Genomic DNA, 25,304 nt, shown 5'->3' on the forward strand with positions numbered 1-25,304 from the left:
GCACGCGGCCCCAATTTTAGTTAATTGTGGTGTCTTAGTGACTAATAATGACATCATCATGACATGACATCATCAGCATGAGCAGTCTTCCTGGTGTAACATCATCTGCGGTGACATCATCAGCCTATGACACCACATCACCAAGTGGTGATGTCATCAGCCCCATGGTGTGATGTCATCAATACGTGCAGACACCTGGATGTGATGGCCTGAGAATGTGACATCATCAAAATAGGCAGACATTATGATGTGACATCATCATGGGGCTGTCACGGGGTCCCCGGGCGTTTCTCGGGAACTGCTCCCTGCGAAGCCGGGCAGGACTCTGGGAGCAGCCTGTCCCCAGGGCAAGAAGCTTCCCCGGCTTCCCCCTTCCTGCGTCTGACCTCGGAGCATTCAGCGTCGCCTGCCCCACCGTGCGCTTCCTGCAGCGAATCTGCCCAGGCAGGGTCCTGGGGCAGCCAGAGGGTCCTGCCCCCCAACTCCACAGTCAGACGGGACTCTCAGCCAGGCGGGAAAACAGAAGGTTTATTAAACAACTAGAAGACAAGCCTTTCCCCTGCGCCCCAAGCCTGCAGAGACCGACTTGCTCCAGCTGCCTGGCACTGCCCTGCCCGATGCTCCTCCTCCGGCCTTTGTCTCCCTTCTGGGCCGAGAGACACCTGGTCGCATCCCCCTCCTGGGTCTCAGGTTACGAAGGGGCAGCCACAGCATCCATGCAGGCAGCTGGAGCAGCCCTCGCAAAAGTCACACGCTTATTCCCACCACCCAGACATTGGTGCAATACATAGGGAAACAGAGGCACACGCAGCATTCATGCAAAACAGTAAGACTCACATAGGCTCACGTAGGCCCCACTTTGCAACATCTCTCCCCTCTTCGAGACCGAACTGAGCGGGGTTTCTTTAGCCAGTGACCTGGGGAAGTTCAGGCCCTGCTCTCCGGGACAAAGCATCAGCTATAACATGTGCACTCCCCTGAACATGGACCGCCTCCATCTCATATTCCTGGAAGGACAGACTCCACCTCAGGAGCTTGACGTTGGCCCTTCTCATCTGGTGCAGGCACGGTAGGACAAGTGGTCCGGGTACACAGTGAAGCGCCACCCAAACAGATCCGGCTGCAGCCTTTCAGGAGCCCACTCCATGGCCAGTCACGTCTCCTCTATGGCCGCAAAGCCTTGCTCCCGGGGCAGCAGCTTCCTGCTCAGCTACTTGATGGGGTGTTTCTCCCCTTTTGCATTGGCCTGCCTTGGCACCGCACCCACCGGCAGCCAAGCTCCGCCCCGCCCCCCGCCTCGCCTTCCCCCACAAGTGTGCTGCGTTCCCGCTCCTCCCCCTCCCTCCCAGCTCTTCCTGCTCCCTGCTGCCTAACAGCTGTTTGGCGGCGCTTAGGACTTTCCCAGAGGGAGGAGGAGGAGCGGGGACACGGCATGCTCAGGGAAGGATGCGGAGAAGAGGTAGGGCAGGGGCGGGCACTTGGGGGAAGGGGGTGGAATGGGGGTGGGGTGAGGGTGGTGCAGGGATGGGAAGAAGAAGGACGGGGGAGGGGCCAGAGGCAGGTGTGGGGGTTGAGCACCCACTGGGCAGAGGGGAAGTCGGCGCCTATGCCCCACTGATCATGGACTCACAGGCCTGTGCTCTGTTCGCTGCCCATGATCCCTGGGAGGAACCCCTTCAGTGCGACAGCCCTTCTCGGGGGTCCACTCTCTCTTGGGGTTAAGCCATAGGCTCCTCCACCTCCTGGAACCGCACCTCTTGGAGCCTTCAGCACGCCCATCTCCCGCTAATCCCCCTTCGTTTTACTGCTCCCCAGTGACTAACTGCAGGATGGTCTGTCCGTGGGATGCAGTTGATCCCACCACTGCCACCAGGTGTCATGGAGTCATTGGGGTGATGCTCTGGAACTATTCCCTACAAAGCCAGTCAGGAGTCTGTGGGAGCCTCTTCTCTCTGAGCATGCTGTTTCAAGGGCAAAAAGCTCTGAGCTTCCTGGGTCTGATCTCGGAGTATTCAGCATCCCCTTCCACACCGTGCGCTTCCCGCAGTGAGTCCACCCGTAGCGGAGCTTCTGGGGGAGCCAGAGGGCCCTGTTGTGACGAAGTGGGACTGTTCTTAATGTTTCCTCTGAATAGTGTGGGGGTGCCTCAGTTTCCCCTAGGCAGTTCTTAAGTATCTAGGGGGTGGGGTAAGGGTGTCTGATCATTGCAGAGCCCTAGAGGGCAGGGGTGTGCAGGGGTCTGGAGACAGAGAATGGCCGACACCCTGTTTCCTGGCCACTGATGGCCTGGGCCCTTTCCCCCTGCAAGGTGAGAGCTGAAGGGTTGGAGAACAAAGGAATCAGGTGACCTCCTGGCCCGGGAAAGGGACAAAGCCCAGAGGAGGAGGGGCTGGAGGGGGAGGGAGTTTGGGGCTGGCTGGGACATGGAGTGAAGGGCAGATGGGGTTGTCTGGCTCACTGCCCCCCAAAATGGACCCAGCTGAGGGGTCCCGTTCTCTGCACCTGCAAGCTCTGTGTTAGACCATGTCCCTGTCGTCTAATAAACCTTCTGTTTTACTGGCTGGCTGAGAGTCCCGTCTGACTGCGGAGTTGGGGGGCAGGACCCTCTGGCTTCCGCAAGACCCCGCCTGAGCGGACTCGCTGTGGGAAGCACACAGAGGGGCAGAGGATGCTGAATGCTCCGAGGTCAGACCCAGGAAGGTGGAAGCTGGGCAAGCTGTGTGTCCTGCAGACAGGCTGCTCACAGAGAGGAGACTTCCCCAGAGTCCTGACTGGCTTCATGGGGAGCAGGTCCAGAGCATCGCCAAGGGACTCCCTGCACCCCAACTCCGCACTCACACCTGACTCTCAGCCAGCCAGGGAAACAGAAGGTTTATCTGTCGACAGGAACACAGCGTAGGACAGAATGTGTTAGCACAGAAATCAGTGACTTTAAGCTAAGTCCATCTTGGGGGGACAGTCCTCCCCCTGAGCCCCAAGCCTGCCGAGACCAACTCGCTTCCAGGTGCCTGGCGCCTGCCCTGGCCATTGCTCCTCCTCCGGCCCTTGTCTCGCTTCTGGGCCGAGAGTCACCTGGTCGCATCCTCCTCCTGGGTCTCAGGTTATGAAGGGGCAGCCACAGCATCCATGAAGGGAGCTGGAGCAACCCCCACAAAGGTCACACGCGCTTATTCCCACCACCCAGACATTGGTGCAATACACAGGGAAACTGAGGCACACCCGGCATTCATGCAAAACAGAAAGACTCACATAGGCTCACGTACAACATAACAAGGGGAAATCCCCACTTTGTCACAGGGGCACAGTGCATGCAGTGACATCAGCCTGATGTGACATGACATCACAGGCTGGTGACATCATCCAGATGAGCAGACGTGATCAAGATGGCCCCATCCCAGCACGCCGTCACCATGCCAACAGCCCAAGGCCCTCATGGCAGCAGTGTCCCTGTGGCACAGTGGCGTTACGGTGGTCCGGCAGCACGATGACAGCATCGTTAAGGGACATCGCCATCACGTAACATCACCTGGGGTTGATGGGCTGGAGCAGGTGGTTGGGAGGGATGTGAGGGTGTCTCTGGCTGAGGGTGTGGGCTCTGGGGTGGGACTGGGGATGAGGGGGTTGGGGTTCAGGAGGGGGCTCTGGGCTGGAACCGAGGGGTTCGGATTGCGGGAGGGGGCTCAGGACTGGGGCAGGGTGTTGGGGCATGGGAAGGGGTGAGGGTTGCAGGCTCTGGGTGGCGCTTACCTCGGGTGGCTCCCAGAAGCGTATCTGGCTCCCAGGCGGAGGCGTGGCCAGGTGCGCTCCCCCCATCCGCAGGTGCCGCCCATGCAGCTCCCATTAGCTACAGTTACAGGCGGTCCCCGGAGACTCTCCAGTCTGTCTTGTCACCCAACTAAACTGGGCTTAGTGACCAGTAATCACTTACACCAAAAATCACCCCACAGAAGGTCACTTCCTGAGATCAATTGGTGCCCTAGATCCTACACCAAAGACAAGGCCTGCTGCAAATCCTGTAATAAACCATCTAACGCATGCCTGACTTGTAGTGATCTGTCAATTCGAAGTGGCTTCCAGGGTGGGCCCAGGGGTCACCCTTGGGGATCTCGGCCTCAGTTTAGAGATTCTGGCCCTGTCGGAATTCAAACAGTGAAGAGAGAGATGGACAATTTTCCCGTGCTTGGTTTTATTTCCTTCATTCAGCTTCCAAGCCTGCAGGCCGAGCTTCTGTGCACCGTTTCCCAGGTGCGACAGGGCCGTTAACCAACCCTCTGGATTGCAATGGTCCTGGCTGGCCCGTCTGATTCGGATAGGCCTGCTGGCTGGGCGGGGGGACGATTCCCAGGCTGGGTTCACAAGTTCAAAGCAAACGTTTTCAAACTCTAGAGCAAAACTGAGCTATTTCCTTGTAGGCTGGAACCCAGACATGGCACGGGAGGTTAATGCAGGCAGCCAGCGGCCTCTCTCGAGGCTAAACGTTAAATACAGTCGTACCAGACTGGCACCAGTTCTGAGCAAAGTAACACACGGGTAACCTGGGCTGGTCCCCAGTTCTTAGCTAATTCCGGCCTGCCAGTGTCACCCCATCCCTCCCCACCCGTCCTGCTTCATACACATCCCTCTGACTGTCCATCCGTCCCCATGCACACCTTCCTGCCCATCCACCCATCTCCATCGCCACAGTGGTGCTGATTCTCATGATTCTGTCATGAGTCTCATGATAAGTATTGTTTTCGTTTAAGCCCCAGCTCCCGGAGTCAGGTGGGTCTGGGCTGGTTTCAGCCTTAAAGAAGAGGGCCGTTTCGAGTCCTCCCGGCTGTGGAGAAAGCTAGAAACCGTGACCCCCGGGGCCCCCTAACGGCTCAAAGAGCAGACGGCAAATAACAAGACCCCCAGATCTCATATCTTTACGTAATCTCATCACTTCTGAACCTTTGGGGTTGGCAACACTGCCTCCATCTGTCCTGTTCGCCATCCCCATCCCCAGTCCTCAGTCTCCCTGCCTATCCCCATATAGACCCATCCGTGCAGCTAAGGTGCCCCTCTAGCCTAGCATCAGGGCCCCCCTGGGATCACTCTCCCCCCCAGATAAGCGGGGATCCGCGGCCCACTGGGGATCTGTGAGCCCTTTCGCTGAAACCCTGCGCCCTGGTGCCCAACTCCCCTGCCATGGGGCTGAAACCAGGAGTGGCGTGGGGCTGAAACCCCGAGCTCCCTTCTCCCCCTCCTCCCACTGAAGCCGGGACCAGCATGGGGCTGAAACCCTGAGATCCCCCCCCCCCCGACCCCCGCTGAAGCCCCAACGTGGGCAGAAGCCCTGAGCCCATGGACAGAGGTGAGGGGGCATGAGGTCATTGCCCCCCCAAACTGCAGAGTCTTACCCAGAGTGGGGCAGTCCTGGGGGCAGCTCCACCCCGCCCCCCTCAGGTCCTGCCCTCTGGCCAGGTCCTAGGTGAGAAGCCGGAGCCAGGCAGTGTGGGGCAGCTCCTTCTCTGGCTGGTGGTGCCATGGGGCGGGCAGCCATGGCATTCCCCGTCTGCTGCTGGTGCCCGGGGCTGCGGCTGCTCCCAGCCCCCTTTGACTGCTCCTGCAGCCGGTCAGAGCCGCCCGGGCAGGGACCCGGGGCCGGCAGAGCCCTCGGGGAGCAGCTGCCGGCACAGCCCCAGACAGGCGGGGGGCTGCTGAGGTGAGTCCGGGGCTGGAGGCGACTTTCCCTCCCTGGACCCCGCTGTGCAGAGCTGGCCCCTCCCCAAATATAGAAGTCAAACTATGCCTATGCCCCAGGGTCCCACCCCTGGCCGGAGCCTCGAGTCCCCCTGGCCCCCGCACCGGGCCCTGGAGTCTTTATAGCACTCAGGGTCCCGGCGCGGGGCTCAGGAAGGGAAAGGCTGAGAACCCCATGCTAGATCCCAGCCAGCCGGGGGTCCCTGGCTTGTCACTGGAGCCGGCTGGCCAGACCTCAGTCTTTGCTGCTGTCTGACTGTCCCAAAGGCCTTTCTCCAGGGCCCTGCCCAGAAACTCTCCGTCCTGCCCGCGCTGGCCCCCAGCCAGGCCAGCCGCGCCTCTGCCAGCAACCTGGGCGCTTGGCTCAGCTTCCCTCGGCCCTCTGCCCGGAATCAGAGCCGGGGAGAGAACCCAGGAGTCCTGGCTCCCAGCCCCCTCGCTCTGAGCCTCAGCTCCCCCTGCTGGTCTCGGGAGGGGGTTCTCTGCCCTGGTCTGAGCCCACCCTGCTCTCTGTAACCGCCCCCTCCCCACATGTGGTTCCTGGTACCTCCAGCGGATGCCCCCCACCTCCCATGGGCTGAACTGCCCAGCCTCCTTCGCCATGGACGCTGACACCTGCCAGGGGGACCCCGGCTTGAGCTGCGCAGGGGCCGAGACCCACTGGGCTGGGGTGGAAAAGGTGTCGTGCCGAGCTGGTGCCAGGCCAAGCGCTGGATTTGCTGCACTTAGGGCAGGGCTGAGGTGTTGTCAGGTGGGGGATTCTCCAGGCCCCGTTGCTGTCCCTGGCCTGGCCATCTCCCCGATGCGACATAGAGCAGCCTTGGGGCTGCTCTATTTTACAATCTGCCCTATGGGCCGTGAGGGGCAGGGAATAGCCACAGCGCAGAGCGCCCCAGCTACACCCCCGATCCTTTGGGCCCTGGAGACAGGAAATAGCCACAGCACAGTGCGCCCCGGCCATGCCCCGATCCGTCCCATGGGCCCTGGGGGGCAGGGAATAGCCACAGCAAAAAGCAACTCTCTCTCACGCTCCACAAGGCCCCTTTGTCCCTCTTCACGGTGTGGGGCTCTCTGCCCCCCGACATGTGTCTGCCCCGTGGGGTTGCTGTATACCCGGAGAGAGGCCATCTGCACCCTGGCCTGACAACAGCATCACCCAGAGGGGATGGCCCCCGGGGCACCTGCTGCTCCAGCCCACCCCCTCCGGATTGCCCCCTCCCCCCACTGGGATCTCATTGTGGCTGGATCTGTGCTCCAGCTCCTCTTCCCCCAAGGGTCTCCCCCAAGCGAGGGTCCTGGACCCCCCCCATCTTGCCACTTTTGGGGGTGGGGGCAATTCTCATTGCTTTCCTGCAGCCTGTCCCCGAATAAACCAGTGCTGGGAAACAAAAGGCTATTGTTTGATGTCTATCCGTTTCCAGCCTACTCTGACCCACCAGCCCCTGGTCCCCTGCCAGGGCTGGAAAGGGAACCCAGAAGTCCTGGCTCCCAGTCCCCCTGCTCTAACCCACTAGCCCCTACTCCCCTCCCACAGCCGGGGAGAGAAAATCCCTGGTGTGGACTTTCCATTCCCCCCTCGGCCAGACAAAGACACTCCCTCTAGGACCCCGCCTTTATACAGGAATAGCAACAAAGTAGGTAATATCCCCTGATGGGGCTAGTTACCACCCGTGTACCGGCTGGTTGACCCAGGCTCAAGCCATCTCTGTTCATGCCCCTGTCATTCTGAGTCTAGCCTTGGGAGGGGTCCGGGTGTCCCCGTATCGCCTTTGGGGAGTGTGTTTACCCCTAACTCGGTACCCGGGGGGATCCTTCGGGAACGTCTTTGGGGAAGTGCCCAGCACCCCGCCTAGCACATCTTAGGAGTGTCTGTGGGTTTGCAACCCCAACCGGGTTCTTGCCAAGTTCCCGTACCGGACGGAGAACCTGCAGGAGTCCTGGCCCCGGCCCAGCCAGCTCATCCTCCCCTCTGGACAATTTCACTGGATGCTCAGAGGCCTGTCTCCTTGGCATCGGGGCTACATTCCCCCCTTGATCTCGGCCCCCTGCCACATGCTGAGGCACTGGCTGGCCTGTGTCCCTCCTGGGCTCCCTGGGCTGGGGACAGGGAGAGCCCTTGGCCGGATTACAGGCTGGGGCAATAGGGGGGTCAGGCCGCACCGGTCCGGTGACAGGCTTCCCTTAATGAGATCCCCCATATTCCACCCCCGGGCTCCCCAAACTCTCACCCCAACCCTGGCCCCCCTCCACCCACCCACAGATACCCCATGGTCGGAGAGCGGCAGCCCCAGGCCTGTGGGTGCCACGTCCCCAGGCCGGGCGGGGTGCGTGGCAGGGATCGAAAGGGAGACGTGGCCGGCGGTGAGAGGTCCAGGCCAGGGTAATTGATGGCCCCGGAGCCGGATCCCTCCAGGAACTGGCTGTTCCCAGGCCCTGTTCCCTGCCCTGGCCCAGCCCCGGGGCTATAAATCCCCACTGGGCGCAGTGCTGGCTGCATCCGACGGCCAGCTGTGCTCGCTGCCCCGCGCTCTGCCCTGCACCATGGTGGCCCACCTGGCCCTCTGCCTGCTGTCTGCGCTGCTGGCCACGGGTGAGTGGTAATGTCTGTCCAGCACCAACCGCCAGCTCCCACTCCCCTGCAGAGCTGGGGAGAGAACCCAGGAGTCCTGGCTCCCAGCCCCCCTGTTCTAACCCACTAGACCCCATTCCTCTCCCAGGGCTGGGGAGAGACTCCAGTAATCCTGGCTCCCAGCCCCCTGCTCTAACCACTAGACCCCACTCCCCACTCAGAGAACCCAGAAGTCCTGGCTCCCAGAACGGCAGCCCCAATCTAAGCTCCGCTAGTCAGCTGCTGCACCCCCACTGGAACTATCCATTAAGGGGGGGCTGGTGGCCCTGCAGATTATCCCTCTCCCAAGTCCTCCCCTCTCTCCCCAGGTGGCTGCCTGAAGTGCGAACACTGCAGGAGCGCTGACAAGGCGTGCTCCGGAGAGCCACAGGACTGCGCACCCTCCCAGACTGCCTGCCTCATCCTCAGCTCGGAGACCAGAATCGGTGGGTGACGGCACCATGCCCGGGCATTGCCCCTGCCCCGATGGGGAGGGGCTGGGCTCTGCTGCTGGCCAGCCAGTGGTGCCCCCGTCGCACCAGGCACTGCCCAGACCTCAACTGAGATCGGGGCCCGTTGCGCTGGGAGCTGTGGAGTCAACTTGTGGAACTCCTTGGTAGAGGACATTGTGAAGGCCAAGACAATAACAGGGTTCAAACAAGAACTAGATGAGTTCCTGGAGGACAGGTCCATCGATGGCTATTAGCCAGGATGGGCAGGGATAGTGTCCCTGGCCTCTCTTTGCCAGCAGCTGGGAATGGGCCACAAGGGATTGGTCACTTGATGATTCCCTGTTCTGTTCATTCCCTCTGGGTAGGGTGGCCAACTTTCCAATTGCAGAAAACCAAACACCCCTGCCCCGCCCCCTTCCCGAGGCCCCACCCCTTCTCCTCCCCACCACTCCATCCCCCCTCCCTCCATCGCTCACTCTCCCCCTCTCTTGTTCAGTTTAACGGGGCAGGAGGTTGGGGTGTGGGAGGGGGTGAGGATTCCAGTGTGGGACCAGAAATGAGGGGTTGGGGGGGTCCAAGCTGGGGCAGGGGGTCGGGCTATGGAGGGGGGTGCGGGCGCTGGTGTGGGACTGGGGCTGAAGGGTTCAGCATGCCGGAGGGGGTGTGGGCTCTGGGAAGGAGTTTGGGTGTGGGAGGGGGTTCGAACCTGGGGCAGGGGATTGGGGTGTAGGAGGGGTTTTGGGGTGTGGGGTCTGGGCGGCACTGACCTCAGGTGGCTCCCAGAAGTAGCCGGCATGTCCGGCTCCTAGGTGGAGGCGCGGCCAGGTGGCTCTGTGCGCTGCCCCCATCCACAGGTGTCGCCCCCGCAGCTCTCATTGGCCATGGTTCCCAGCCAATGGGAACGGCGGAGCCAGCACTCGGGGTGCGGGCAGCGCATGGAGCCCCTGTTAGGAGCCAGAGGGGGGACAGGCTGGCCGCTCCCAGGAGCCGAGCAGAGCCAGGGCAGGCAGGGAGCCTGCCTTAGCCCCGCTGTGCAGCAGCCCGTTCGGCTTGGTGACGCCTCCCCCGTGTCTTGCCCCCAGGGCAGGAGCAGAAGCTGGGCACCTACAAGGGCTGCACCGAGACCAAGTTCTGTCCCCCGCGATCCTCCAGCCTCAGCGCCGCCTTCGGCCTGCGTGTGCGGAGCGCTGCCAAGTGCTGCCAGCGGGACCTGTGCAACAAGGGAGCCGTGAGGTGTACGGGACCAGTCGCCTGCCCGGCCCCCACTCGAGCCACAAGACCCCGCTCCCCTGCCTGAGCCGGGGAGAGAACCCAGGAGTCCTGGCTCTCCTAGTTCCCCCGCTCTGACTCACGAGACCCCGCTCCCCTGCCTGAGCCGGGGAGAGAACCCAGGAGTCCTGGCTCTCCAAGTTCCCCCGCTCTGACTCACGAGACCCCGCTCCCCTGCCTGAGCCGGGGAGAGAACCCAGGAGTCCCGGCTCTCCTAGTTCTCTCGCTCTGACTCATGAGACCCCGCTCCCCTGCCTGAGTCGGGGAGAGAACCCAGGAGTCCTGGCTCTCCTAGTTCCCCCGCTCTGACTCACGAGACCCCGCTCCCCTGCCTGAGCCGGGGAGAGAACCCAGGAATCCTGGCTCTCCTAGTTCCCCCGCTCTGACTCACGAGACCCCGCTCCCCTGCCTGAGCCGGGGAGAGAACCCAGGAATCCTGGCTCCCAGCCCCCACCCACACTTCCCATTCCAACCCAGTACACCCCACTCCCATCTCAGATTCAGGAGTCTGCTGCTCTGACCATTAGGACACCCAGCCCCATCCCAACGCCCTTCCCTGCTCCGAGCACAAACACTGACTGTGTCTCTCTGTCCCTAGTGCCACGGGCCCAGCCCAAGCCCAGCGGGCTGCAGTGCCCGGGCTGCTTGTCAGAGGGCACCGAATGCCAGGCCAATGAGACCGTGACCTGCCTGGGCCCCGAGAACCACTGCGTCTATTTTGCTGGATCCATCACAACTGGTAACCGCTCGGGGGAGACATTTGGGGCGGGGAAGGGCTCTTGCATCTAGCGGAGGACGGCAGGGCAAGGAGCGAGCGCGGGCGTTAACGCCAGGCACAGTCCAGTCAGAGATAAGGCCCCGTTGTAACAAGCTCCTGCGGGCTGGGGTGGGTTTGCCCCCGCAATGTGTCCTCTCTGGCACCTGCTTTAGCGGAATACAAGTCACTGACCTCCGTGCCGGGGGAGACTCACCGGGGCTCTGCGGGAGGGGAAACTAGCCAAGAACATTGTTAAATTAAAATGCAGGTAAGATTCAGAAGAAGAAAAACCCCTAGGAAAATTCCCCACCCGCGGGAAAGCTCTGGAAAGCCAGCCACGCAGAGGGTGAGGTCCTGGCTCGGGGCCGGCCAGGCGGAGGGTGAGGTCCCGGCTTGGGGCCGGCCAGGTGAACGGACAGAGGGTGAGGTCCCGGCTTGGGGCTGGCCAGGTGAACGGACGGAGGGTGAGGTCCCGGCTCAGGGCCGGTCAGGTGAACGGACGGAGGGTGAGGTCCCGGCTCGGGGCCGGCCAGGTGAACGGACGGAGGGTGAGGTCCCGGCTCGGGGCCGGCCAGGTGAACGGACGGAGGGTGAGGTCCCGGCTCGGGCCGGCCAGGTGAACCGACAGGGGGTGAGGTCCTGGCTCGGGGCAGGCTGGTCAGGCTCTGGTAGCCCTGGGACCTGCATCCAGGATACCCTGTGGCTGGCAGCATGGTACCGTCCCGGCACCCACAGGACCTCCCACCTGGTGAGCTGCGGGGGGCGGAGGGGCTGGGATCAGGGCGTCCCCCTCCCCTCAGCAGGCAGGTGCCTGGCAGAGTTTGGTCGCAATCGAAGCACCTCGGGGGGGCTGTTCCCAGGGGCCTCTCCGGGGCGCGGTCCCCTCGGTGACGCCCTTCTCCACTCTGCTTCCAGGCACCCGGAATTACACCTATGCCGTGCGCGGCTGTGCCACGAAAAGCACCTGCACCAGCAAGGTGGGGGTGTACAAGCTGCCGGGGGTCTTCACCGACATTGTGATAACGTCCGAATGCAGCCCGGCCCCCACCCCTGGCCCCAAGCAGGGCACTTAGCCCCCCACAGCCCGGGGCACACGCAGCCCTGCTGGGTGGTCGCTCCTGTCACCGTCGGCTCTCAGCATGATCCAGCATCGAGCTCCGGCATCGGGCGTGTGCCGCAAACGGCCGTGTTGGGGGGTGAGGGTGATTTCCTGGGAGAACGTCCCTGAATAAAGCATCACCAGAGGGCGAGGGGCAAAAGACGTCTGATTTTTTAACACTGGCGCAAACATGGCGCAACAGGGTGTCACGGCCTCCCAGGTCGTGCCCTCTCCTGGCCCTGTACGGTCCCTGGGGGGACCCCCCTTCGGTGTGACAGCCCCTCTCGGGGGGCCACTCTCTCTCGGGGGTTAAGCCCCTCCACCTCCTGGAGCCGCACCTCTCTGAGCCTCAGCACACCTGTCTCTCCACTCCCAGAGGGAATAATCCCCCCCCCCCCGGCATCTCTCCACTCCCAGAGGGAATAATCCCCCCCGGCATCTCTCCACTCCCAGAGGGAATAATCCCCCCCGGCATCTCTCCACTCCCAGAGGGAATAATCCCCCCCCCCGGCATCTCTCCACTCCCAGAGGGAATAATCCCCCCCCCCGGCATCTCTCCACTCCCAGAGGGAATAATCCCCCCCGGCATCTCTCCACTCCCAGAGGGAATAATCCCCCCCCCGGCATCTCTCCACTCCCAGAGGGAATAATCCCCCCCCGGCATCTCTCCACTCCCAGAGGGAATAATCCCCCCCCGGCATCTCTCCACTCCCAGAGGGAATAATCCCCCCCGGCATCTCTCCACTCCCAGAGGGAATAATCCCCCCCCCCGGCATCTCTCCACTCCCAGAGGGAATAATCCCCCCCCCCCCCGGCATCTCTCCACTCCCAGAGGGAATAATGCCCCCCCCGGCATCTCTCCACTCCCAGAGGGAATAATCCCCCCCCCGATCTCCCCACTCCCAGAAGCAATAATGCCCCGTGTCCTCTAGCCCGGAGCGACTCTCAGCCGGGGTAACACAGGAGGGTTTATTGAGCATCTGAACCCAGCACAGGATACTCTCCAGCCTCAGGCCTGGCCTCCCCCAGCCCAGCCCAGCCCAGCCCAGTCTCCCCTGCACCCAGGGGGGCTCTGCCTGCTCCCTCCCTCCAGCATCGAGCCCCCCTGCTTCCCCGCTGGGCATCTGCTATCACTGGCCCCAAGCCCCCCCTCTGTCCATTGTCTCCTCTCCAGGGAAATGGGGTCACCGGGGCCCCCTCTCCCCTCTTCTGTCCTCTGGCCCCTCTGGCTGGACCCGGCTGCTCCGGTCACCAGGGTCCCCGCAGCCCCTTGTCCTCCCGCTGGCCAGACCCGGCTGCAATTCCCGAGCTGGGCTCCGGGTCCCCAGGTCCCCAGTTGCTGGGGTCTCCATTCTCCAGGCCATTGGCCGGGGTCCCAAGTGCTGTCGCTGGTCCTGTGTCCCAACAAACTCCCTCTCCCCTCCCCTCGTTAAACCTGTAACACCCAGGGAAACTGAGTCCCACCCCCTCTGCATGCAACCCATTGGAAAAACCAAGGAAAAACCAAGAACCCTCCACCCCCACTTCATCACACAGGGCCCCAATCTCGGCTGGGGTCTGGACAGCACCCACCACCGGGGGGACCCTGGACTTGATTGGGGTTGGGGCAATACCTGACACAGGGGGACCCTGGTCTTGTGCAAGGTTTAGGCAGCGCCCAGGGAGTCTTGGCTGTGCCTGGTGTGAAGGGGTCTCCAGTCTTGTTTGGGGGTTGGGACCTCCCCCACACACACCCAGAACCTCCCGCACTGAGTGCCCCCCAGACCCTCTGACGAGCCCCTCCCCGCACTTGAATCCCTCCGCTGCTGAGCCTCAGCCCCTGCATGCGGATCCCGCCCCCCAGATCCTCCACGAGCCTGCCCCCCACCCCTTGTCCCCCCAAATATGGACATCAGACAACACCTATGGCTGCAACGGCCCTGATCTGGTGCCACTTTGTCACTCTGAGCCTCAGTTTCCCCTTCTGTGCAATCATCTTTTTCTTTGTCTGTTTAGATTGGAAGCTCTCCAGGGCAGGGGCTGGCTCTCAGTGTGTGTCTGGGCAGTGCCTGGCACAACAGGGATTCCCTGATCTCAGCCAGGGGGTCTGGGCAGAACCGGCATAATAGGGCCCCCAACCTCAGTTGGGGTCTGTGGCCCCCGGCACCCCATTGTGACACCCTGTACCCCAAAGCAACACCCTCACACCCCCATATTTACCATGGTGATAGCATTGTGATGTGTTTTGTACACAGTCTGCCTTGTGAGGTATCATTCTAAAAGTCTTGATCTGTTGAGCATTAATCTCCTGTTGGATTGTGTGTGCTAGCATTGTATGGGGAGTGTCACGGAGTGTGGGGGAGTCCAGGCCCTGCACCCCTCTTCCTGGGATCCACTGAGACTCTCAGCCAGCCAGTAAAACAGAAGGTTTATTGGACAACAGGAACACAGTCCAAAACAGAGCTTGTGGGTACACCCAGGACCCCTCAATCACGTCCTTCTGGGGGAGCAGGGAGCTTAGACCCCAGCCCTGGGGCTCCCTGCGTTCCTCCACCCAGCCCCAAACTGCCAACTAAACCCACCCAGCAGGTTCCCTGCTGCAGTCTCCCTCCACATTCCTGGGCAGAGGTGTTACCTCCCCGTCCCCCTCCTGGCTCAGGTGACAGGCTCTCAGGTCTCCCAACCCCAGGGCACATTCCCAGGTCAACACTCCCCCCTCCCTGCTGAGTCACATCGTCACATCTCTCCCCCCTTCGAGACTGAACTGAGCGGGGTCACTGTGACCAGTGACCTGGGGAAGTTCGGGGCCCCCTCTCCGGGACAGCGCATCCGCTATCAGGTTGGCCCTTCCCTTCACGTGGACCACGTCCATGTCGTAATCCTGCAGGAGCAGGCTCCATCTCAGGAGCTTGGCGTTGGCTCCTTTCATCTGGTGCAGCCAGGTCAGGGGAGAGGGGTCGGTGTAGACGGTGAAGTGCCGCCCGAAGAGATAGGGCTCTAGTTTCTTGAGGGCCCACACCATGGCCAGGCACTCCTTCTTGATGGCTGCATAGTGTTGCTCCCGGGGTAGCAACTTCTTGCTCAGGTACACGATGGGGTGTCTCTCCCCCTTTTCATCCTCCTGCATTAACACCACCCCCAGTCCCGTGTCGGAGGCGTCGGTGAACACCACAAAGGGCTTGTCAAAGTCTGGGTTTGCCAGAACTGGGCCACTGACCAGAGCCTCCTTCAGCGCCCGGAAAGCCTCCTGGCCCTGCTCGGTCCAGACCACCTTGTCTGGCTTCCCCTTTTTGCATAGCTCAGTGATGGGGGTGGCTATGGCGCTAAAGTGGGGCACAAATCTTCGGTAGTATCCTGCCATCCCAATAAAGGCTTGGACCTGCTTTTTGGTGCGGGGAGCGGGCCAGTCTCTGATCACCTCCACCTTGGCTGGTTCCGGCTTTAGGCGGCCGTTCCCCACCCGATGGCCCAGGTAAGATACTTCAGCCATCCCCACCTTGCACTTCTCCGCTTTTACAGTCAGCCCAGCCCCCTGGAGTCGGTCCAGCACTTGTCTAACCTGGGACACGTGGTCCTCCCAGGTCTGGCTAAAGACACAGATGTCATCAATATACGCCACGGCAAAACTCTCCATCCCCCTCAGGAGCTGGTCCACCAGGCGCTGGAAGGTGGCCGGCGCTCCCTTGAGGCCGAAAGGCAGGGTCAGGAACTCATAGAGCCCCAGAGGGGTGATAAAGGCCGATTTCAGTCGGGCATCTGCATCCAGCGGCACTTGCCAGTAGCCCTTTGTAAGGTCCATGGTGGTGAGGTACCGAGCTCCTCCCAGTTTGTCTAGGAGCTCGTCTGGCCTGGGCATGGGGTAGGCATCCGATACAGTGATGGCATTGAGCTTCCGATAGTCCACGCAGAACCGGACCGACCCGTCCTTTTTGGGGACCAGCACCACCGGCGAGGCCCAAGGGCTGGCCGATGGCTGGATCACCCCCAAAGCCAGCATGTCCCGGACCTCTCTTTCCAGGTCCTGAGCAGTTTTCCCTGTGACTCGGAAGGGGGAGCATCTTATCGGCGGGTGCGACCCTGTCTGCACCCGGTGGACAGTCAGATTAGTGCGTCCAGGCTGGTTGGAAAACAGCTGTCGGTACGGATGCAGCACCCCCCTGACCTCAGCTTGCTGGGCAGGGGTTAGCTGATCCGAGAGGGGAATTGTTTCCAGGGGGGAACCAGCTCTGGTCCCAGGGAATAGATCTACTAAAGGGTCATCTCCCTGCTCCTCCCACTGTCCACACACGGCCAACACCACATTCCCCCTGGCATAATATGGCTTCATCATATTCACATGGTACACCCGGCGGTGGTGCGCCCGGTTCGACAGCTCCACCACATAGTTTACCTCATTGAGCTGCTTGACGACCTTGAAAGGGCCCTCCCAGGCGGCCTGTAGTTTGTTCTTTCTCACGGGGATGAGAACCATCACCGGATCCCCGGTGGCGTAGGCACGGACCCGCGCCGTGCGGTCATACCAGACCTTCTGTTTCCTCTGGGCTCTGGCCAGATTCTCCCTGGCCAGGCCCATGAGTTCAGCCAGTCTCTCTCGGAAGATCAGGACATACTCCACCACTGACTCTCCATCGGGAGTGGCCTTCCCCTCCCACTCGTCTCTCATCAGGTCCAGGGGCCCCTCACCCTCCTTCCATATAACAGTTCGAAAGGCGAAAATCCGGTAGACTCCTGGGGCACCTCTCTGTACGCGAACAGCAGGTGAGGTAAGTACTTGTCCCAATCCTGCGGGTGCTGGTTCATAAAGGTTTTCAGCATCATCTTTAGCGTCCCGTTAAACCTCTCCACCAGCCCGTTGGACTGGGGGTGATAAGCTGAGGCCCAGTCGTGCCGGACCCCACATTTCTCCCACAAGCACCGGAGCAGGGCCGACATGAAGTTGGAGCCTTGGTCTGTCAAGACTTCCTTGGGGAACCCCACTCGGCTGAAAATGGTCAGGAGCGCGTCGGCCACGGTGTCGGCTTCGATGGAAGCTAAGGGCACTGCCTGGGGGTAGCGGGTGGCAAAATCTACCACGACCAGAATGTATTTCTTCTCCGACTGGGTTGTCTTGCGGAGAGGTCCCACGATGTCCATGGCCACCTTCTGGAAAGGCTCCTCTATGATGGGCAAAGGTCTCAAAGCCGCTTTCCCCTTGTCCCGGGCCTTCCCCACCCTCTGACAGGGGTCACAGGATCGGCAATACTGCCGGACCGTGGTAAAGACCCCGGGCCAGTAAAAGTTCTGTAGCAGCCTCTGCCGGGTGCGCCGGATTCCCTGGTGCCCTGCGAGGGGGATGTCATGGGCCAGGGACAGGAGCTTGCGGCGATACTTCTGGGGGACCCCCAGCTGCCTCCTGATCCCACAGGACTCTACTTCCCTTGTGGGAGCCCATTCGCGGTATAGGAACCCCTTCTCCCACAGGAACCTCTCCTGGCAGCCTCTCCTCATGGTCCGTACCACACCAAGGTCGGCCAGGTCCCTGAGCTTCCGCAAGGAGGGATCTTTCCTCAACTCGGCCTGGAACTCAGCGGCTGGGGAAGGGATGGGGACCGGTTCCCCCACAGTGGCCAGGTCTGAGGCCTCCGCCTCTCTGAGCCGTGCCCCTCGGCACTCCCTCCCCACCAGGGAAGGGTCCTGCGCCTCCGGTGCGGTACCCTCCCCGAGGTCAGGGAGCAGTGCCCCTCGCCGGCTCTGGCTACGGGTCACAACCAGGGCGGTCTGGGGCTTGCTTGGCCAGTCCTCTAGGTCTCCCCCCATCAAAACTTCAGTGGGCAAATGGTGGTGTACCCCCACATCCTTGGGGCCCTCCTTGGCCCCCCATTTCAGGTGTACCCTTGCCACGGGCACCTTGAATGGGGTCCCGCCCACCCCTGTCAGGGTCAGGTAGGTGTTGGGCACCACCTGATCTGGGGCCACCACCTCAGGCCGGGCCAGCGTCACCTCCGCGCCCGTATCCCAGTATCCATTGACCTTCCTCCCATCCACCTCCAGGGGAACAAGGCACTCTCTCCGGAGGGACAGCCCCGCGCCCACCCTGTAAACCGAGCACCCTGAGTCCAGAGCCTCCAGCCCTCTGTCGGAGCTGGCCGGGGGTACTCTTCCCTCCTGAGCAGGTGGTAAACTGGTAGGCCCCCTTTCCTGGGTCGTCTGCCCCTTGTCCAGCTGGGTCCCTACCCAGTTAACCCTGGGTAGGTTGGGTCTGCTCAGTTTGTCCCTGAGCCCGGGGCACTGGGACCGTACGTGGCCTCTCTGGCCACAGTGATAGCAGCTCAGGTCACGTTGGTCCCCTCGAGCAGGTCGGAGGGGCCCGACGCCAGGCGTTCCCCTTTGGAGGGGGTTCTCCCTATTTCCCCGCGGGGGGCCCCCTGGTGACTCTCTCTCTGCATCGGGGGGACCCTGTTCTTTTGGGGCTCCTCCCGGCTACCCCCTGACCGACAGTTCACAAACTCGTCGGCCAGCTGCCCTGCGTGCTGGGGGTTCTCTAGCTTTTTTTCCACCAGCCACAGCCTCAGGTCGGAAGGGCACTGTTCATACAGTTGCTCCAGTACAATTAGGTCAAGCAGGTCCTCTTTAGCTTGGGCCCCAGCTGTCCACTTGCGGGCATATCCCTGCATCCGGTTGACCAGTTGTAGGTAGGTGACCTCAGGCGTTTTACGCTGACTCCGGAACCTTCTCCGGTACATCTCGGGGGTCAGCCCAAACTCACGGAGCAGGGCCTGTTTGAACAGTTCATAGTCCCCTGCCTCCGGCCCTGTCATCCGGCTGTACACCTCCACGGCTTTGGGGTCCAGTAAGGGGGTGAGGAACTGGAGCCTGTCTGCGGGGTCAACCCTGTGCATCTCGCAGGCATTCTCAAAGGCCGTCAGGAAGCTATCTATGTCCTCCCCCTCCTTACGCTGGGCCAGGAAGCACTTATCAAAGCTCCTTGCAGTCTTGGGTCCCCCCTCACTCACCACAGCCGGGGCCCCACTGCTCTTCAGCCTGGCCAGCTCCAGTTCGTGCTGTCTTTGTTTCTCCTTCTCCTGACGTTCCCTCTCCTTCTCCTCCTGCTCATGTTGACGTTGTTTCTCCTCATGTTGACGTTGTTTTTCATGATCCTCCAGCTCCCTCATTTTCATCTCCCTCTCCCATTCCAGCCGCCTCCGCTCCAGGGATGGGGAGCTCCGCCGGGAGGATCCCCTGCTGGCTGCTGGGGTCAGGGTGCCCTCGGTATTCGCTGGGCTTCCCCCAACCCCTCCCCCAGGCATAGGTAGGAAGGGTCTCGGGATGTCCTCGGCAGCAGTCTCAGGGACAGGGATCGGGTTATCCAAGCGATCCCTCTCCTCCAACTGGGCAATCAGCTGTTCCTTGGTGGACCTCCCAATGCGCAGCCCCCTCTGCCTGCACAGCTCCACCAGGTCGCTCTGAAGGCGTTTAGCGTACATCTCCCTGCTGGCCACTCGCAGGCCGGGCATCTTCCCACGGTTTCCAGGAAAAGCCCTTAGTGTGCCAGTCCTTCTTGAGGTCACCGACTCTTTGCCAGGGTCGAGCTGCAGACTCCTCCGCCCCTGGGACCACTCGCTGCAATCCCCCAGGGGACCCTGTTACTGCAAAAGTCCTTCTCTCTGGTCACACATTCCCAGGGGTTAACCGCCCCCTGAAACCGTCTCTCTCTGAATCTTCAGCATGCCTGGTCCCTGTCAATTCCCCTTCGTTTTACTGTTCCCCAGTCACTTACTGCAGGAAGCGCCGTTCACGGGGTGCAGTACATCCCACTGCTGCCACCAGTTGTCACGGAGTGTGGGGGAGTCCAGGCCCTGCACCCCTCTTCCTGGGATCCACTGAGACTCTCAGCCAGCCAGTAAAACAGAAGGTTTATTGGACAACAGGAACACAGTCCACAACAGAGCTTGTGGGTACAACCAGGACCCCTCAATCACGTCCGTCTGGGGGAGCAGGGAGCTTAGACCCCAGCCCTGGGGTTCCCTGTGTTCCTCCACCCAGCCCCAAACTGAAAACTAAATCCACCCAGCAGGTTCCCTGCTGCAGTCTCCGTCCACATTCCTGGGCAGAGGTGTTACCTCCCCCTCCCCCTCCTGGCTCAGGTGACAGGCTGTCAGGTCTCCCATCCCCAGGGCACATTCCCAGGTCAACACTCCCCCCTCCCTGCTGAGTCACATCGTCACAGGGAGTTATGACGTTTTGCTACGTGTGTGTTACTGAAATAGGTTGTAAGGTTGGGAACACCCACAACCAGCCTTTCAGGTGCAACAATGGAGCAGCCAGACAGTGTTGCCCATTGAAGGGACTCCACACTCCCAAGGACGACCCCAGGAACTGGATACGATGGAGACCTCTCAGGGAGAGCACGGAGACAATGGAGGCTGCTAGACTCACATCACAGCGAAAGCTCTTTCCAGCCAACTGGAGGAACCTGTAAAGGGAGGGAAGTGACGTCTTCACTTGTCTTCTCTCCCCCCACAACCCAACACCTGCAAACACGTCTGGAGGACAAAGACTGAATGGGGGAGCGGATCCCCGGGCTGGAAAGGAGAATGCCAGTCTGTGTATCAAGGATACTGTACTGTCAGGGTGAGACATGGCCTGATTCAAACCCTGGCTAGTTTCTAGAACTCAGCCTGTGATTTTACTTTTTATTTCGTAGGTGACCAGCTTTGATGTGCACATTCACTCCTTACAGTCACTGAACATCTCTCTGTCTGCAGTTAATAAATTGGTTTTATATTTTACCTATAACAGTGGCTTTTGCGTGAAGTGTTTGGGGAATCTGCACAAAAGCTGGTGCACGTCCACTTTCCTTTGTAGAAATGAACTTACACTGGCAGGCTTCTGACCAGGGTAGGACAGTACAGCCTGGGGGTCCTACACTGGGGAGCCGGGGGAATTGGCTGCAGCCTCTCTATTGGTGGTTCATGAGTGGCTGGGAAAAGCATTCATGTAACTCAGCTCGGAGTGTCCCTACCTGTGGATGTCTGGGTAAGTGCAGGAACTGGAGGGGTTTGCAGCTTGTCACAGCATCACAATGTGAGAGGGAGCCCAGGTTGGTGCGACAGAGGGCTCAGTGGTACCCCAGTTCCAGGTGGCTCCCCAGGGAATCTGTCACACTTGGGCAGCGAACAGTGTGAAATGCACAGCTTGTTGTTCTGAGTGAGATTTGCACTTCATACACTAGTGTAGAGCTTTGAAGCAAGATGTTAAGTGTGGTGGCTAAGAACACTCAGAGAGGTTACCAGTTTGTTATTTTCTGTTTGCTTATTTTGGGAAAGGGAAGTAGGGACAGAAAAGCAGCAAGATGAGTGAAAACAGAGAAACCATTGAGACTGGGAATGGTTGATGCATCATAAAAAGTAACCTATTTCCCCTTGTTTATTCCTCCCCGCTCCCACTGTTCCTCAGACGTTCTTGTTAAACCCTGGATTTGTGCTGGAAATGGCCCACTTGATTATCATACACATTGTAAGGAGAGTAATCACTTTAGATAAGCTATTACCAGCAGGAGAGTGGGGTGGGGGGAGAGAAAACCTTTTGTAGTGATAAACACCCATTTTTTCATGGTCTGTGTGTATAAAAACATCTTCTGTCTTTTCCACAGTATGCATCCGATGAAGTGACATGTAGCTCACAAAAGCTTATGCTCAAATAAATTGCTTAGTCTGTAAGGTGCCACAAGTCCTCCTGTTCTTTTTGCGAATACAGACTAACACGGCTGCTCCTCTGAAACCTGTCATTGAGTAGCTGGAGCTGTTCAGATTGCAGGTAGCAGAAAAAGAGAAAGAACACCGGTGAATTTTGGAGCTAATGCTGGCAAACACTGCCAGAGAGGAGGCTGCACACAGTACTCCTGGGGGAATTCTGCACCAAAAAATTAAAAACTTTGCACACAACATTTGAAAATTCTACAAAATTCTCTTCTTCTCCAACACTTAGCCAGACAGTTGGCCATGGCAATCGTTCGCCATTTGGTCCATTCCTGCACAACCACAAAGGCTTGACGGCCTGAGAGTCCAACATTGGAACAGACTTGTTGAACCCATGTAATAGGGGGTCTGCCTCTGGGCCGCCTCCACCCCTCGGTTGGTGGAATTTTATCCCGGATGTTACAAGCCACCTGGAGAACGATGTTCACTGGAATGTCTTGTGGCATCCTTGGGACATGTCCGAAAAGCGTAAGGACCACCTGTAGACAGTGACCTCAGTAGTCTGTAGACCAGAGTGACCATAAACATCTGCATTACAGATGAAGTCTTTCCACTTTATGCCCAGTATACAACGTTGACATTTTGTGTGGAAAGCCTCTAGCTTTGTCCAGTCTGCATGGCGGAGTGTCCATGTTTCACAGCCGTACAACAGTATGGGAAGGATACAGCTCGAATAAATCCTGAACTTGGTTGTCACACTAAGATGATGTGGATTCCATATCCGTTGTAAACAGCCCGTGGCAGATGCTGCGATGCCAATCCGATGGAGAACCTCCGTGTGAGAACTGGAGGAGCTGGTAAGTATAGAACCCAGATAGCAAAAGCTGGAAACTGATTTGATGGTTTCGTTGTTCAAAGAGATTGGAGTCGTGGGTGGACCTGGTCCTAGATTTTGCAGTTTTGTCTTTGACCATGAAACATGGAGACCAATCTTCACTGACTTCTCCTCCATATGCTGGAGTGCCTCACAAAACCTGTCAGGGCTCCGTACTAAAAAACCAATGTCATCAGAGTAGTCAGGGTCTGTGAGCGAGAGATCACCAATCTCAGCGCCCGTGGGCCTGATGGAATGCTGCATTATGAAATCCATTGCCCGACAAAAGAGTGCAGGGGCCAGAACGCAGCCCTGCCTGACCCCAGACACTGATTTAAAAGGTGCTGCTGTCCGGTTGCTCAGACGAACATGGGCAGTGGTTCCATTAAGCAGCTCTCTAATCAAGTCCAGCAGAGTGATAGGGGCACCTATGCCCTTTAAGGCCTTCCATGACGCGACATGGTCTACTGACTCAAACGCAGCCTTAAGATCAACATCCAGTATGTGCAGGGGCTTCCTGAACTCGCGATGTATCTGTGACAACAAGTGAAGGGCCAAAATGGCATCTAATATGGACCTGTTCCTCGTAAAGCCTGCCTGTTGGGGATGACGCTTCCGATATAGCAAAGGCTCCAGGCATGCCAGAAAAACATGCACAAACACCTTCCCTGGAACGGGGAGCAAGGTGATCAGCCTGTAGCTCTTACATTCACTGCGCGGTGCCTTGCCCTGATGGAGTGAGATCACAATCCTGTCCTTCCAGGCGGCTGGTAGGGCTCCAGTTCTCCACACCAGACGAAAGATGGCCAGAGGTGATTCTGCTCCTGAATCAACAGCACCTTTTAGCAGATCTGAGGGGATGCCATCGGCACCGGCTGTGCGTCCGTTTTTCAGTTTGGAGATGGCGCACTTCACTTCATCCAGTGTTGGTGCATCCATACAAACGTCTGGATCCGGAACCGCAGTGACAGCCAGATCATCCAGCTCTGAACAAGTGGCAGCTGGAGGACGGTTCAGGACACTGTGAGAACGTTCCACCCAGCATGAGAGAATGAGATTTCCATGGATGGCCTCGGCTGCCATTCACGATGCAAAATACAAAATTCTGCATATTTATTTGTCAAATTAACACAATAGAATCATGTTAGTTTCAGTGATTTTGGTCATTTATTTCAAAATATCGGTCAGCAAGCATGGCCGTAACAATACAGACCAAAAAAGAATGATTCTGGTATTTTTTTTTTTTGGACAAATAGATTCCTTACGAGCATTTTAATACAGAACTTTGTGTAATTCATTTAAACGACACAACAGACCTGTATGTCCCGCATCCGCCAGAAGCAGGGCAAAGGCCAGCGGGAGTTGGGGTAACAGAGGAGCTGAGGGAGGGGGAAAAAGCCTGGGAGTGAACCTGGAGGCTGTTGGGGGGGGGAAGTTTTTCTTTGGGGGAGGGGGATTGTTAGGGAGTTGGGGAGCCTCCCCCATGCAGACCCTGCCTGACCCCAAGCCTCTCCTGTTCAGTCAGGCACATTTGCCCCTGTCCCCTTACCCCCCATCCCCATGGGTCTCTACAGCCCCCCTCCCGCGTCCCCAGGCTCAATGCTGGCTCCCCACTAGCTCCTGAGCCCCAGTCTGTGACCCCCCAGCAGCCCTGGGTGCCCCCTGTACTATCCTGGCTCCGCAGGCAGGGGGGCGGTGCTGAGCTCTGCTCGGGGGGCAATTCTGCAGCCCTGGGCAGAGAATTTTGTGTTTTCGTGCCCCCGAAGCGCTGCAGTCCCGCCCTGTGCCCACCAGAGGCCACTGTGGCCTGAGAACAACCAGCGGGAACGCAGCTGGCTGGTCTGGTGCCAGAGCGGCCTCTGTGGGCACAGGGCGGAACTGCAGCGCTTCTTGGTCCAAATATATTTTATGCAGGGAAATCCTGGTCCCAGGTCTCCTGGGGAACCAGGAGCGCCCAGAAGCTGCTATCCCTGTAATTCCCCTCCACCACGCTGAGCTTTTAATCTGCCGGGGGGGGGCCCTCAACCCCAAGTTTCAATCCCAGGCCTCGCCCCCACTCTACCCTTTCCCTGACACCCCCACCCTGCCCCGCCTCTTCCCACCCCCATTCTGCCACCTCCCCTGAGCGTGCCCTGCCTTCCCCACCCCCAGTGCCTCCTGCATGCCTCGGAACAGCTGATCCACGGGGGGCAGGAGGCACTTGGAGGGAGGGGGAGTTTCTGATCGGCGGGGTGTTAGGGAAAAAGGGTTCCCCTCCCGTCTAGGGTTAGGAGGGTAGCCTTCCCTGGACTTCTGTATTAGCCAAACAAAACACAGAGTCTTGGCTCTTTGATAAAGTGAGGCACTTTATTGCTAGCAAATACGACAGCTGAAGGGCTCACCAATTCCTTTTCAGAGGAAAATGGTGAAGCCCCGAACAAAGAACAGGGATGAGCTTTTATAGCTTGGTTCAACATACATTGTGATATCTCTTCCAGTTCGAACCGGTTAACCCAGTCTGTTTGAAGTTCTGGGGTAGGTACGAGCATGGAGGCTTATCTGTATAAGGAATTCTCTCCCCAAAAGCAGGGAGTGCAGGTTACACACAGTTCACATTCTTTCTATCCATAAACAAAGTAGAAAGGACAGATAAGCATAGAAAAAAGACAGCAGCGTAGCTTTACATGATTATAGGGTCGTTTTCTGGGTTTTTTTCCCTATCAGTTCCCCCCTTTGAGCCTGAAGATAATTATCTTACATGGCTCATTATTCATTGTTTAACATGTTCATATGTTTCTCATCTTGGTTAACACCACCCTTCTTTACATATAGTATCTTTGCTGGGCTCATGGTTTTGGTACATACCCGGTGGAAGAGGGCACAACA

At 59.3% G+C, this 25,304-nt stretch overlaps 1 protein-coding gene across 1 annotated transcript; it reads left to right on the forward strand.

Annotated features, from left to right (window-relative positions):
- The first annotated feature begins 5,507 nt into the window (after positions 1-5,507).
- On the forward strand, positions 5,508-12,051 carry LOC125626073 (phospholipase A2 inhibitor and Ly6/PLAUR domain-containing protein-like). The gene is made up of 7 exons (XM_075123053.1): positions 5,508-5,686; positions 7,985-8,085; positions 8,138-8,314; positions 8,662-8,778; positions 9,867-10,019; positions 10,652-10,792; positions 11,726-12,051. Exons 1-7 carry the CDS (start codon positions 5,508-5,510, stop codon positions 11,881-11,883), a joined length of 1,026 nt encoding a protein of 341 aa, XP_074979154.1. The 3' UTR covers positions 11,884-12,051.
- The last annotated feature ends 13,253 nt before the right edge of the window (positions 12,052-25,304 follow it).

This window comes from Caretta caretta, chromosome 24, assembly GCF_965140235.1.
Source record: "Caretta caretta isolate rCarCar2 chromosome 24, rCarCar1.hap1, whole genome shotgun sequence".
NCBI classification, from domain to species: Eukaryota; Metazoa; Chordata; order Testudines; family Cheloniidae; genus Caretta; species Caretta caretta.